Source organism: Oreochromis niloticus, linkage group LG7, assembly GCF_001858045.2.
Source record: "Oreochromis niloticus isolate F11D_XX linkage group LG7, O_niloticus_UMD_NMBU, whole genome shotgun sequence".
In the NCBI taxonomy this organism is placed as follows: domain Eukaryota; kingdom Metazoa; phylum Chordata; class Actinopteri; order Cichliformes; family Cichlidae; genus Oreochromis; species Oreochromis niloticus.
The window spans coordinates 64,111,463-64,126,044 of NC_031972.2; the positions used below are offsets into that span (position 1 = coordinate 64,111,463).

The window sequence follows — 14,582 nt, forward strand, 5'->3', positions numbered from 1 at the left end:
GGTTGAAAATCAGTTTCAGCTGCTTTAGTCTTGAAGTTAACAACAGGTCCAGAGGTAACAATGAGCCAACGCCCAAAACAGGAATGATTTTACACAATGGTGGGGAACTCCAGGCCTCGAGGGGGCGGTGTCCTGCAGGATCTCACCCTGAGTCGACACACCTGAATCACATGATTAGTTCATTACCAGGCCTCTGGAGAGTTTCAGGACATGTCGAGCAGGTCATTTAGCCTTTTAAATCAGCTTTGTTGGATCAAGGACACATCTAACACCTGCAGGACATCGGCCCTTGAGGCCTGAGGTCCCCCACCACTAATTTTGCAGGTAGAGTCCACTGACATTTATTTTTTTGACTAGTTCAACATTTGGCTCAGATCAGAATCACAAACAGCAGGAGGAGACATCTGGACCCAAGATAGCACATCAATACAAGCTGTTGGCAGGTTTGTGTCTCCCAGCACCATCTGAAGAGAGTGGGAGGAAAATGACCTCCACCAGAATGTTCCTGACCAAACAATCAGAAACAGACCTCCTGCGGGTGCTGGAGGGTATACCAGAACTGGTTGTGTTTCTGTGATTTTTCTGATGAGGATAAGACGTATTTGAGCCTCTGTGTGGTTTGGAGAAAATCCAAAATAACTTATTAAAATTAATTCCAATTGTACGCTGTACCGTGACACGACATTCATGGTTGGAGCCCGGTCATTTCTCAGTGTAATAGTTTTACTACATTTGCCTTCGCTGGACAGTAAAGTCAGGGTTGGTGGGAGCAAGTCCGAGTTAAAGCGGCTCATGTTCTGTATATTAATCCATCTTAACTGAATTGATTAAAATTGCGGGCTGGAGTTCTGACATGTAGCTAGGGCTGCTCGATTATGGCAAAAATGATAATCACGAGCATTTTCACTGAAATTGAGATCTCGATTATTTGACGATATTTATTTAACAATAACAATGTATTGAATAATGGCTTTAAAGATTGTCAAAAAATAATATAAAATAGTGTGCAACTACTGATTACAGTGCAAATGTTTGCAATATCAGAATCAGAAAGGGTTTTATTGCCAAATGTTGAGCAGGTTTACAACATTAGGAAATTGCTGCGGTACTTAGTGCAAACATACTGTCAGATAACGCTTAAATAGACATAAAAATAAGAATTAAAAGTGCTAAGAGGATAGATATGTACATGAGTGCAGGTGGTGATCAGTGCCAGACATGGAATGATGCAGTGAACACAGTGTAGGGTCATGTGTTAGTGGTGGGAACAGTCATGTGGTTATTGTTCATGAGTCCAACAGCAGAGGGGAGGAAACTGTTCTTATGGCGAGAGGTTCTGGTGCGAATGGACCGGAGCCTCCTGCCTGAGGGGAGCAGGTCAAACAGACTGTGTCCAGGGTGAGAAGGGTCAGCTGTGATCCGAGCTGCACACCCCAGTGTCCTGGAGGTGTACAGGTCCTGCAGAGATGGGAGTCTGCAGCCAATCACCTTCTCAGCAGAGCGCACAACACGCTGCAGTCTCTGTTTGTCCCTGATAGTGGCTCCAGCGTACCACACGGTGATCAATCAATCAATCAATCAATCAATATTTATAAAGCACTTTTCATACAAAAAAACTGTAGCACAAAGTGCTTTACATGGTTAAAAGCAGCCCACCCCACCCTCCCTCCCACTCATTCCCCACACTCTCATTAACAGAAACGGTCATGGATACACACATCCCCCCCCCCCCACACACACACACACACACTTACACACTTAAAGAGTAAAATTGGGCTGGGTACGCATTAGCCAAGTGAGGAAACACTATCACAGGGAGCCGTCTGCACCGGGAGCCGGTCACAGACCACAGCAGGAGGGAGGCAAAGAAGCCCCCCAGCCAGGCTGAGAGGAGGTGAGGATGGACTCGATGATTGCAGTGTAGAATTGCATCATCGTCCGTGTTGGCAGGTTGAATTTCTTCAGCTGCCTCAGGAAGTACATCCTCTGCTGGGCTTTCTTTATGACGGAGGTGATGGTGGGCTCCCACTTCAGGTCCTGGGTGATGGTGGTACCCAGGAAGCGGAATGAGTCCACAAAGGTGATGGGGGGGGGGGGAGCGAGGCTGTGTGCTTCCTGAAGTCCACAATAATCTCCACTGTCTTCTGGGCATTCAGCACCAGGTTGTTGTGGCTGCACCAGGACACCAGACGTTCAACCTCCCTCCTGGGGTCCGTTCTTCGTACCTCGCTAAGTAAGTTAGCTGGATTTGATTGTTGACGATTTCACGTGATCTTGGATCGTTCGGTTCTCCGAAGCTCATCCGGGACTTGCTGTCATAGCAACAGATCCGTAAGCGTAAACCTGCTCGGGAGCAGGCTTACTTTATGTAAACAGGATTAGATCGCGGCCACTCAGGTATGTCCGCTTCATTTATACGAAAGCAACAGCGATATTTCTCCACTGTTTTTCCATAAATAAATATTATCAATGTAACTAAAGATAATGCAGTATTTGATTCTGTTATTGATTTCATACAGATACATACAGGTCATTTCCTAAAAAAAGCGAAATGTACTATTAATCATTCTATTTCATGTATTTGATTATTTCAGATGTAATTCATATGTTAGAGTAGTAATAGTAAATTACTTCGTGTAATCAAGATGAGAGACCACGGCTATAAAAGCGAAGGTGGATTTGGGAAGTCTGTCGCAGCCATGTCCTGTCCGTTTGTACGCGAGCAAGGAAGGTGCAAGATTGATAAGGAGAGTTTTCAGAATTCAGCGTATATTGCGGGATAGACAGGATCCTTTAGCTCAGCGCGACAGTGTGCTCATAGAGAGATATCGATTTTCCCGTGAGGGTATTATTTACTTAACCAACTTGTTGGATCCCTATGTTAAGAGTTCCACTCACCGTAGTTGGGCATTAACAACTGCACAAACTGTGTGCATTGCCTTGCGTTTCTTTGCGAGTGGCACGTTTCTGTACGCTGTTGGAGACGCACAGAACATTGGCAAAAGTGCTGTCTGCCGTTCCATTCGCAAAGTATACCTGGCACTCAAGCATTTCCTGGGTGTGTTTGTGGTTTTTCCAAGCCACTTAAGACCACAGGTTGTCAAACAGGGCTTTTTTTCTATTGCAGGTACATTAAATTCGATAATGAATGTGATGCAATCATGACCTATGTCTGTAACTATAGCTCGATTGTCCGCAGGCTTCCCTAATGTGATTGGTACCATAGACTGCACACACATTGCGATCAAGGCCCCCCCAGGCCCCAATGAAGGGGATTTTGTCAATCGAAAGGGGGTTCACAGTATAAATGTGCAGGTGAGTAATACTAATATTTTAGATGGTAATATATAATGAAAAGGAGTGTGTTCACATATAATGAAATCTCTTAGATGGTGTGTGACTCTATGTGTCATATCACAAATGTGGAAGCGCAGCATCCCAGATCACATAGCGAGACCACCGGGCTCCCCGTGGATTGTTATCGGGACTAGGCGGAGGCGCAGACGGAGGGAGAGGAAGCAAAAGCGGGGCCGTAGGTCCGGCATTATGCTGAGGCTAAAAAACAAACCACACAAGCCACCTCTGCCGGGCCTCTATCTCTCCAACGCCAGATCCCTCGTGCAAAAAACGGACGACCTGGAATTACAACTAGTGGGAAATCGCTATGTTCGTGACTGCTGTGCCTTGATCATCACTGAAACCTGGCTTCACCCGGGAATACCCGATGCTAGCGTGCAGCTAGCAGGCCGCACTCTGCTCTGCTGGGACAGGACAAAGGACTCCGGTAAGAGCAGGGGGGGGGCTCTGTATTTACGTGCATGAAAGCTGGTGCAACAACGGGACAATTATAAACAGTCACTGCTCCCCGAACCTCGAGTACATGTCGGTAAGATGCCTGCCTTTTTTTCTACCGCGAGAGCTAACAGTAGTGATCATCACGGCTGTGTACATTCCACCCGACGCCAACGTAAACACGGCGCTCTCTATCCACCCGGATGGTGTTCACATTATTGCAGGTGATTTTAATAAGGCCAACATAAAGACTGTACTCCCAAAGTTCTATCAGCATGTCAAATGTCCCACCAGAGGAGAAAACACTCTAGATCATGTTTACTCCAACATCAAGCATGCATATAGAGCCATACCCCTCCCCCACCTCGGTCAGTCCGACCACCTCTCCCTCCTGCTCTCCCCAGCCTACACCCCCCTCAGGTGCAGTGCCAGGCCCACCACAAAGACTGTTACAACCTGGCCGGAAAATGCTCTCCACAAACTACAAGACTGCTTCACAGAGACAGACTGGGACATATTTGAACACCAGGACCTAGAAACTTTCACAGGATCAGTTCTGGACTACATCAAGTTCTGTACTGCAAATGTGACAGTGGACAAAAACATTCGGGTTTTCCCAAACCAAAAACCCTGGATGACCAGCGAGGTCCGCTCACTCCTCAAAGCCCGCGATGCCGCCTTCAGGTCAGGTGACAGAGCTCTGTACAGGGCTGCTCGAGCTGACCTGAAAAGGGGGATTAAAAAAGCCAAGTCAGACCACAAAAGGAACATCGAGTCCCACCTGTCCAGCAACAACACACAGGAGGTGTGGCAGGGAATGCAAGACATCATCAACCACAGAGGCAGCACTGCGAAAACAGAAAACCCGAGTGTGCAGCTGGCAGAGGAAATAAACAGCTTCTTCGCCCGCTTTGAAACACCACAACAGCAGCACTCATCTGCCTCAGCCCTGCTCCCATCCTCATCCTCACCTGGTTCCTGCACCACTCCACTCACTGTAACGGAGCACGATGTCAGACGTGTGCTCCTAGCAGTGAACCCCAGGAAGGCGGCCGGTCCAGACGGAGTACCTGGCAAGGTACTAAGAGCATGCGCACACCAGCTCACCCTCATCTTCACCAGACTCTTCAACCTCTCACTGGATCAGGTAGCCATCCCATCCTGTCTAAAATCAGCCACAATCATCCCAGTGCCGAAGAAGTCTCCCATCTCCAGCCTGAATGATTACCGCCCTGTGGCCCTCACGCCGGTAATCATGAAATGCTTTGAGAGACTAGTCCTTCAGCACATCAAGGATTACCTCCCCCCAGAATTCGACCCCCACCAGTTTGCATACCGCGCAAACAGATCCACAGAAGACGCCATCGCCACAGCCCTCCACGCTGTGCTGAGTCACCTAGAGCAGCGGCAGAGCTACGTCCGAATGCTCTTCGTGGACTACAGCTCAGCCTTTAATACTATCATCCCAGACATCCTCATCACCAAACTGGTCACTCTTGGCCTCCCTCCTCTCACATGTGCCTGGATAAAGGATTTCCTCACAAACCGGCCCCAGACTGTAAGACTCGGCCCTCATCTCTCCTCCACTCGCACACTGAGCACCGGCTCCCCACAGGGCTGTGTGCTGAGCCCCCTCCTGTATTCTCTCTACACCCACGACTGCAGTTCGACCCACAACAACACTCTCATCATCAAGTTTGCTGATGACACCACGGTAGTCGGACTCATCTCGAAGGGAGACGAAGCAGACTACAGGGAGGAAGTCCTGAAGAAGCCTGGTGTTCAGAAAACAACCTGACACTGAACACTAAGAAAACCAAAGAGCTCATTGTCGACTTCAGGAGACACAGCACTGACTTAGCCCCCCTTTACATCAACGGGGAGTGTGTGGAGAGGGTCCACACCTTCCGGTTCCTTGGTGTCCTCATCTCTGCTGACATCTCCTGGACAGACAACATCTCAGCGGTCGTCAAGAAGGCCCAACAGCGGCTGCACTTCCTGAGAGTCCTCAGGAAGTACAAGCTGAACTCCAACCTGCTGCTGACCTTCTACCGCTTGTCCATTGAGAGCCTGCTAACCTACTGCATCACGGTATGGTACGGCAGCTGCACCAAGGCGGATAGAGTGAGGCTTCAGAGTCTGGTCAAGACAGCACAAAAGATCATCGGCTGCCCTCTCCCCTCCCTGATGGACATTTATTCCTCCCACTGCCTCAGCAGAGCAGCAAACATCATCAAGGACAGCTCCCACCCTGGCTTCAACATGTTCAGCCTGCTTCCCTCAGGGAAGCGCTGCAGGTGCATCAGCACAAAAACCCACAGACTCAAAAACAGTTTCTTCCCCAAAGCGATAACCACCCTGAACTCACACATGCACCGATAACACAGCCCCCCACTTCCCACTTCCTCTATGGACCACCACTATTTATACCAATTCCATGTGCAATAACTCAACTGTACATACATAACACTATTTATTACATATTACTTACGGCTTGTAAATTGTACATTTTATATATATATATATATATATATATATATATATATATATATATATATATATATATATATATATCTTCTTCCCTATGTTAATACTGTCCATATGTGTATATAGCGCTGCAGAACTGTACCCCCCCCCAGCATGTTTACACTGAGTAGGAGATGCTCTGTATCTCATTGTACAACTGTATAGTGACAATAAAGGCATTCTATTCTATCTATTCTAAATGGCCCGGATCAGTGCATGACTCAAGAATTTTCAGAGAGTCAGGGTTATGCACATTATTTGAGCGTGGTAAGAAAAAGAGACTTATTTTGATATTTCATACTTATTTTGGGCCTAACATAACAGCATTTCTCCATTACACAGGGGCCTACGATGGGATTCTCCTACAGGGGTTATGCATGCAGGCAGTACTTCATGACACCATTCCCTGACCCCAACCCTGGGCCACGAACCCGCTACAATGCAGCTCTAGCCAGGACAAGGGCACGCATTGAAATGACCTTTGGGCAAATAAAGGGAAGATTTCAGTGTCTGAAAAGTCTGAGGGTTGCACCTGACAGGGCATGTGACATTATTGTTGCATGTGCCGTACTGCACAACATTGCCACCATCAGAAAGGAGAGGACTCCTGTGGTGGAGGTGCAGCCTGATGATGACCTCCAGCCAGTGCACTTGGACCAACCTAGTGGCAGAGCTGCACTGGACAGAATTGTGCAACACTATTTCGAATATTAAAAACATGACAAAACATATTTTTCATTGAAATTTATTTGAGCATCTTTTTCAGTCTCATCAAAAAAAAGCCGGTCATCATTTGCCAGGAAAAAAATCATATATACTGTATCACTCAAGGTCATCAATAGTGCTCTTTTTACTTACTCTGAAGTTCCTTTTGAAGCAACTCGATTTCTAGTTGAACTTTTTGCATCATTAGAGCTTGAAGTTCGATTTCACCTAGAAGCTTTTGTTTCTTTAGCTCAGTATACTCCATTTTTTGCTGGAGACTTCTCTTATACAGGGAGTGCAGAATTATTAGGCAAGTTGTATTTTTGAGGAATAATTTTATTATTGAACAACAACCATGTTCTCAATGAACCCAAAAAACTCATTAATATCAAAGCTGAATGTTTTTGGAAGTAGTTTTTAGTTTGTTTTTAGTTTTAGCTATTTTAGGGGGATATCTGTGTGTGCAGGTGACTATTACTGTGCATAATTATTAGGCAACTTAACAAAAAACAAATATATACCCATTTCAATTATTTATTTTTACCACTGAAACCAATATAACATCTCCACATTCACAAATATACATTTCTGACATTCAAAAACAAAACAAAAACAAATCAGCGACCAATATAGCCACCTTTCTTTGCAAGGACACTCAAAAGCCTGCCATCCATGGATTCTGTCAGTGTTTTGATCTGTTCACCATCAACATTGCGTGCAGCAGCAACCACAGCCTCCCAGACACTGTTCAGAGAGGTGTACTGTTTTCCCTCCTTGTAAATCTCACATTTGATGATGGACCACAGGTTCTCAATGGGGTTCAGATCAGGTGAACAAGGAGGCCATGTCATTAGTTTTTCTTCTTTTCTACCCTTTCTTGCCAGCCACGCTGTGGAGTACTTGGACGCGTGTGATGGAGCATTGTCCTGCATGAAAATCATGTTTTTCTTGAAGGATGCAGACTTCTTCCTGTACCACTGCTTGAAAAAGGTGTCTTCCAGAAACTGGCAGTAGGACTGGGAGTTGAGCTTGACTCCATCCTCAACCCAAAAAGGTCCCACAAGCTCATCTTTGATGATACCAGCCCAAACCAGTACTCCACCTCCACCTTGCTGGCGTCTGAGTCGGACTGGAGCTCTCTGCCCTTTACCAATCCAGCCACGGGCCCATCCATCTGGCCCATCAAGACTCACTCTCATTTCATCAGTCCATAAAACCTTAGAAAAATCAGTCTTGAGATATTTCTTGGGCCAGTCTTGACGTTTCAGCTTGTGTGTCTTGTTCAGTGGTGGTCGTCTTTCAGCCTTTCTTACCTTGGCCATGTCTCTGAGTATTGCACACCTTGTACTTTTGGGCACTCCAGTGATGTTGCAGCTCTGAAATATGGCCAAACTGGTGGCAAGTGGCATCTTGGCAGCTGCACGCTTGACTTTTCTCAGTTCATGGGCAGTTATTTCGCGCCTTGGTTTTTCCACACGCTTCTTGCGACCCTGTTGACTATTTTGAATGAAACGCTTGATTGTTCGATGATCACGCTTCAGAAGCTTTGCAATTTTAAGACTGCTGCATCCCTCTGCAAGATATCTCACTATTTTTGACTTTTCTGAGCCTGTCAAGTCCTTCTTTTGACCCATTTTGCCAAAGGAAAGGAAGTTGCCTAATAATTATGCACACCTGATATAGGGTGTTGATGTCATTAGACCACACCCCTTCTCATTACAGAGATGCACATCACCTAATATGCTTAATTGGTAGTAGGCTTTCGAGCCTATACAGCTTGGAGTAAGACAACATGCATGAAGAGGATGATGTGGACAAAATACTCATTTGCCTAATAATTCTGCACTCCCTGTAGAGCAAACGAATGTCACCCTGTTTCAATTGTAGAGACAACATTTAACGGTCAATACATGTCATATAGGAAGTAAAATTAATTACAAGACTGCCCACCTCTGTATCAGGCCTCTCTGCCGGCTTCTTTGCCTGCAAATCATACTGCAGTCAGAAACACATAGAAGTACACAAGTAGATACAAATTCAGGCCACATTATGCATGCACTTACAGGGACTTCCTCCAAACCACAGTCATCTGACAGGGTTGCTTCACTGTCCTGTGCAATGGAAACAAAATGGTGTTACAAAGGGATGTGCCTATTGGTCTAAATAATTTAAAAAAAGATATATATATATATATATCTCCCAACTTACTGTGCATGCTTCACTCACCCCTTGCATGGGAACAGGTAGAAGTGATGGAGTGTTATGTGAAACTACACACAAAAAAACCCACAATGTCAATAAATGTCACAGTACAAAAAGCATTTTAATTAAGGCAACAACCAAATATTTTACATTGTACAAATAGAATTATGAGCTCATTTACCAGTTATGAAGGTGCTGCTACTGCACCCCGGCTGCTGGTCTAAGGAAGAGCTGCCCCCAGGGATGCCCTCAACAATGGGTCTGGTGGCATTCAACCCTAGGGCCAGCTCCTCTGCCGGGGTGTGACGAGGGGGTGCAGGACCACCACCTGTCTTTATTTGCTCTGCCCTTTTCTTGGTTGCTGTTATAAACAAACAAACAGATTATTTCAGGGTCTCTTTTCAAGAGACTAAAAGCAATATAAGTGATAAATATTACCATTCTGTAGAATATTCTTATATTTCACTTTTACTTGTCCCCATGTTCTAGTGGGTCCTGTTGTGGCTCTAATGTGAAAGAGGATATAATGTAATATAATATAATAAATTACTTACGAGTTTAATTTGTCAGCAACTTTCTGCCAGCCCTCTCTCCTTGCTTTTGCAGCCTTTGCAGTGTTCCCCTGCGTTTTAATTAAACTCTGAAACTCCTGAAATCCCTCAATCAAGAGTTCTTGCTCTGCTGCCGAAAAATACTGAGCGCGCTCCTTCGACATTTTCGCCGACCAATCAAAGGGTCGCCGATCAATGTTTCTACTATTGATGCGTAGCCCCTTTTAAGCCACCCAGTGATCTCACATTACTTCATCCAGCTGTACTAATCGTCAACAACAGGTGTGTTCGGAGAACCGGAATAGCGAGCTCAAAGTTGGCGCGATGATTTGATCTTGGATGTGTCATTTGATCTTGGATGTAGTAAGCGAGGTACGAAGAACGGACCCCTGTAGGCAGACTCATCCCCGTCTGACATGAGTCCAATAACGGTGGTGTCATCTGCAAACTTGATTAGCTTGACAGACTGGTGGGTGGAGGAGCAGCAGTTGGTGTACAGGGAGAAGAGCAGAGGAGAAAGAACACAGCCCTGAGGGGAGCCGGTGCTGATGGTCCGGGAGTCCGAGACATTCTTTCCCAGCCTCACATGCTGCTTCCTGTCTGTCAGGAAGTCAGTGATCCACCAGCAGATGGGATCAGGCACATTCATCTGGGAAAGCTTGCCTTGGAGATGGTCTGGAAGGATGGTGTTGAAGGCAGAGCTGAAGTCCACAAACAGGATCCTGGCGTAGGTTCCTGGGGAGTCCAGATGCTGCAGGATGAAGTGTAGAGCCATGTTGATAGCATCATCTACAGACCTGTTGGCTCTGTATGCAAACTGCAGGGGGTCCAGGAGGGGGGCCGTGAGGGTCCTGAGGTAGGAGAGAACCAGGCGCTCAAATGACTTCATGACCACAGATGTCAGAGCCACAGGTCTGTAGTCATTTAGTCCAGTGATCCTTGGTTTCTTGGGGACAGGGATTATGGTGGAGGACTTGAAGCAGGCAGGCACATGACATGCCTGCAGTGAGGAGTTGAAAATGCCAGAAAACACTGGGGCCAGCTCGTTTGCACAGTGTCTGAGGGTGGCAGGAGACACACCGTCTGGGCCAGGAGCTTTCCGAGCATTCAGACTCTTAAACTGCTTCCTCACATCTGCTTCATGAATATGAAGAGTTGTGGTGGGAGAAGGTGGTGTGAAATCCTCCTTGGTGTGGGGTGAGGAGGGAGGTGTTGTAGGTGAAGTGTTTGATGGTGGGGGGAGAGGTGGAGGAATGAGTGTCCAAAGAGTCTGTATTGTTGGGGCCGTTGGAGGTGTGAAGGCTGCTTGATGGCTCGTCAAAATGGCAGTAAAAGTCGTTAAGGGTGTTGCCAAGAGCAAGTCATCAGTGGAGTGGGGGGTTTTAGGCTTGTAGTTGGTGATATTCCTAAAACTTTTCCACACAGAGGCCGAGTCATTCTCTGAGATCTGCTGCTGCATCTTCTCAGAGTGCTGATGTTTAGCAATGTCCACTTCTTTAGTGAACCTGTACTTGGCCTCTCTGTAGCAGTCCCTGTCTCCGCTTCTGAACGCCTTTCTCTTTTCCAGCCACAGCTTTTTGAGTTTAGAAGTAAACCAGGGTTTGTCATTGTTATAACGCACCCTGGTGCGTGATGGCACAATGCTGTCCTCACAGAAGTGGGTATAGGAGGTGACAGTGTCCGTAAACTCATCCAAGCTGTTAGAAGCAGTCCTCATTGTGTCCCAGTCTGTAGACTCCAAACACGTGCGAAGGTCCTCCACAGCCTCGTGGCTCCAAAGTTTTTTTAGTCCTCACGACAGGTTTGGAGAGCTTCAGCCTCTGTCTGTACGCGGGGATCAGGTGGACCATGACGTGGTCAGAAAGTCCGAGTGAAGCGCGGGGCACTGCACGATAGGCCCCGCTGATCGTGCTGTAACAGTGGTCCAATGTCCTCTCCTCTCTGGTCGGGCATTTAATATATTGCTTGTATTTGGGAAGCTCTTGGCTCAGATTGGCTTTGTTAAAGTCCCCAAGAGCAATAATGAGAGAGTCCGGGAATGTCCGCTCCATGTGCAGTATCTGCTCCACGAGGGCGCACTGAGCTGCCTCCACATCCGCATCTGGCGGGATGTAAACAGCGGCCAAGATGAATGACGCAAACTCCCGCGGAGAATAAAACGGTTTGCAGTGAATAAAAAGGTATTCCAGAGAGGAAGAGCAGTGCTGAGCAATCACTGTTACATCTGTGCACCAGCCACTATTAATGTAGAAGCAGACACCTCCACCTGTGGTCTTACCAGAGAGAGAGGCCTGCCGGTCCGCGCGCAGCAGATGAAAACCCTCCAACTTGAGCGCGCGGTCCGGGATGTCCTCACAGAGTCACGACTCCGTAAAACATAAGACACAGGAGGAAGCAAAGTCTCTGTTCATGCTTCTCATCAGGGCCAGCTCGTCCATCTTGTTCCGGAGTGAGTGTACGTTGGAAAGGAAGATCCCAGGAAGAGCAGTTCGCAGTCCGCGTCTCCTCAGACGCATGAGTGCGCCGGCTCGCTTTCCTCTCCTTCGGCGTCTCACTTTCCTGATCAAAGTCTGTAGTAAATCTGCCGCAGATGCGACAAATATTGGAAGTAAATCCACAGGTGTTGTAGTCCTGTAGTTAAGAAGCTCTTCTCTGGTGTAAGAATATCCAGAGGAGTGCCCAGACTCACAAGTTATGCACAAAAACAAAACAGAAGTAACGCACTGAAGCACCAGGGCATCCATACGCGGCGCCATCTTGGAATATAAAAAATAAATGAAAAATGTAAACATCTATGTTTAGTGAACTTCAAAATACTGCACAATATTTGATCCACGTCTGACTCCGCGAACCCATAATGTTTCCACCAATGTTCCCTCAAATATTTCATGTGTCTGAGCGAACACACAAACTCCCTGAGCGTCCCTTGGACCACTGTGTGCGACATCAGACGTGTGCACTGTGGTCACGCCAGCATCTAATCCATCCAAGTTACATGGTTCATTAAAATAATCAAATTACAGCATTTACATTTATGTTAGACCACTTTTAATTAACTGCTTTAGCCCACTTACAATGAAAATTTAAAAAATCTTGTTCATGACCTGTGTAGTATGTTAACACTATTGGAAGTAAAAATAACTTGAACTCCAATTTTGAAAACACAACTTTCTTTCTTTTTTTTTCATAAAGCTCTGACTTGTATTATGAGTCTGTGGTCTGGGAGAGAGTCTGTAACTCTCTGTCTGCAAAATACAGTATATTCAATTCAATTCAATTCAACTTTATTTACACAGCGCCAAATCCCAACAAAAGTCGCCTCAAGGCGCTTTATATTGTACAGTAGATCACACAATAATAAATACAGAGAAAAACCCAACAATCATATGACCCCCTATGAGCAAGCACTTTGGCGACAGTGGGAAGGAAAAACTCCCTTTTAACAGGAAGAAACCTCCGGCAGAACCAGGCTCAGGGAGGGGCGGGGCCATCTGCTGCGACCGGTTGGGGTGAAAGAAGGAAAACAGGATAAAGACATGCTGTGGAAGAGAGACAGAGATTAATAACAGATATGATTCGATGCAGAGAGGTCTGTTAACACATAGTGAGTGAGAAAGGTGACTGGAAAGGAAAAACTCAATGCATCATGGGAATCCCCGGCAGCCTACGTCTATTGCAGCATAACTAAGGGAGGATTCAGGGTCACCTGGTCCAGCCCTAACTATATGCTTTAGCAAAAAGGAAAGTTTGAAGCCTAATCTTGAAAGTAGAGATAGTGTCTGTCTCCCGAATCCAAACTGGAAGTTGGTTCCACAGAAGAGGGGCCTGAAAACTGAAGGCTCTGCCTCCCATTCTACTTTTAAATATTCTAGGAACAACAAGTAGGCCTGCAGTGTGAGAGCGAAGTGCTCTAATAGGGTGATATGGTACTACAAGGTCATTAAGATAAGATGGGGCCTGATTATTTAAGACCTTGTATGTGAGGAGCAGGATTTTGAATTCAATTCTGGATTTAACAGGAAGCCAATGAAGGGAAGCCAAAACAGGAGAAATCTGCTCTCTCTTTCTAGTCCCTGTCAGGACTCTTGCTGCAGCATTTTGGATCAGCTGAAGGCTTTTCAGGGAGTTTTTAGGACATCCTGATAATAAAGAATTACAGTAGTCCAGCCTGGAAGTAATAAATGCATGAACTAGTTTTTCAGCATCACTCTGAGACAGGATATTTCTAATTTTAGAGATGTTGTGCAAATGGAAGAAAGCAGTCTTACATATTTGTTTAATATGTGCATTGAAGGACATGTCCTGGTCAAAAATGACTCCAAGGTTCCTCACAGCATTACTGGAGGCCAAGGTAATGCCATCCAGAGTAAGAATCTGGTTAGATACCATATTTCTAAGATTTTCAGGGCCGAGTACAATAACCTCAGTTTGATCTGAATTAAGAAGCAGAAAGTTAGCGGCCATCCAGGTCTTTATGTCTTTAAGACATTCCTGCAGTTTAACTAATTGGTGTGTGTTACCTGGCTTCATGGACAGATAGAGCTGCGTGTCATCTGCATAGCAGTGAAAATTTATGCTATGTCTTCTAATGATGCTGCCTAAGGGAAGCATGTATAATGTAAATAGAATATATAATGACCAATGTTGGGCAATTAATTATATAGTTACTACTTCAAAAAAGTAACTCAGTTTGGCAAACAACAAAGTTTTTTGCAGCTATTTTTTTTTTAATGCAGCCAAGGCGTTTTTAAATAAACATTTCAAACTATTTACAGAACAATCAGCTGTTCTGCATCAAATCTGATG

The 14,582-nt window shown here is 45.8% G+C and overlaps 1 protein-coding gene across 1 annotated transcript; it reads left to right on the top strand.

The window, feature by feature from the left end:
- The first annotated feature begins 499 nt into the window (after positions 1-499).
- Positions 500-7,049, top strand: LOC109202968 (putative nuclease HARBI1). Its single transcript, XM_019361975.2, has 4 exons — positions 500-573; positions 2,736-3,127; positions 3,200-3,315; positions 6,661-7,049. The coding sequence occupies exons 1-4, from the start codon at positions 500-502 to the stop codon at positions 7,030-7,032; spliced, it is 954 nt and encodes a 317-aa protein (XP_019217520.2). The 3' UTR covers positions 7,033-7,049.
- The last annotated feature ends 7,533 nt before the right edge of the window (positions 7,050-14,582 follow it).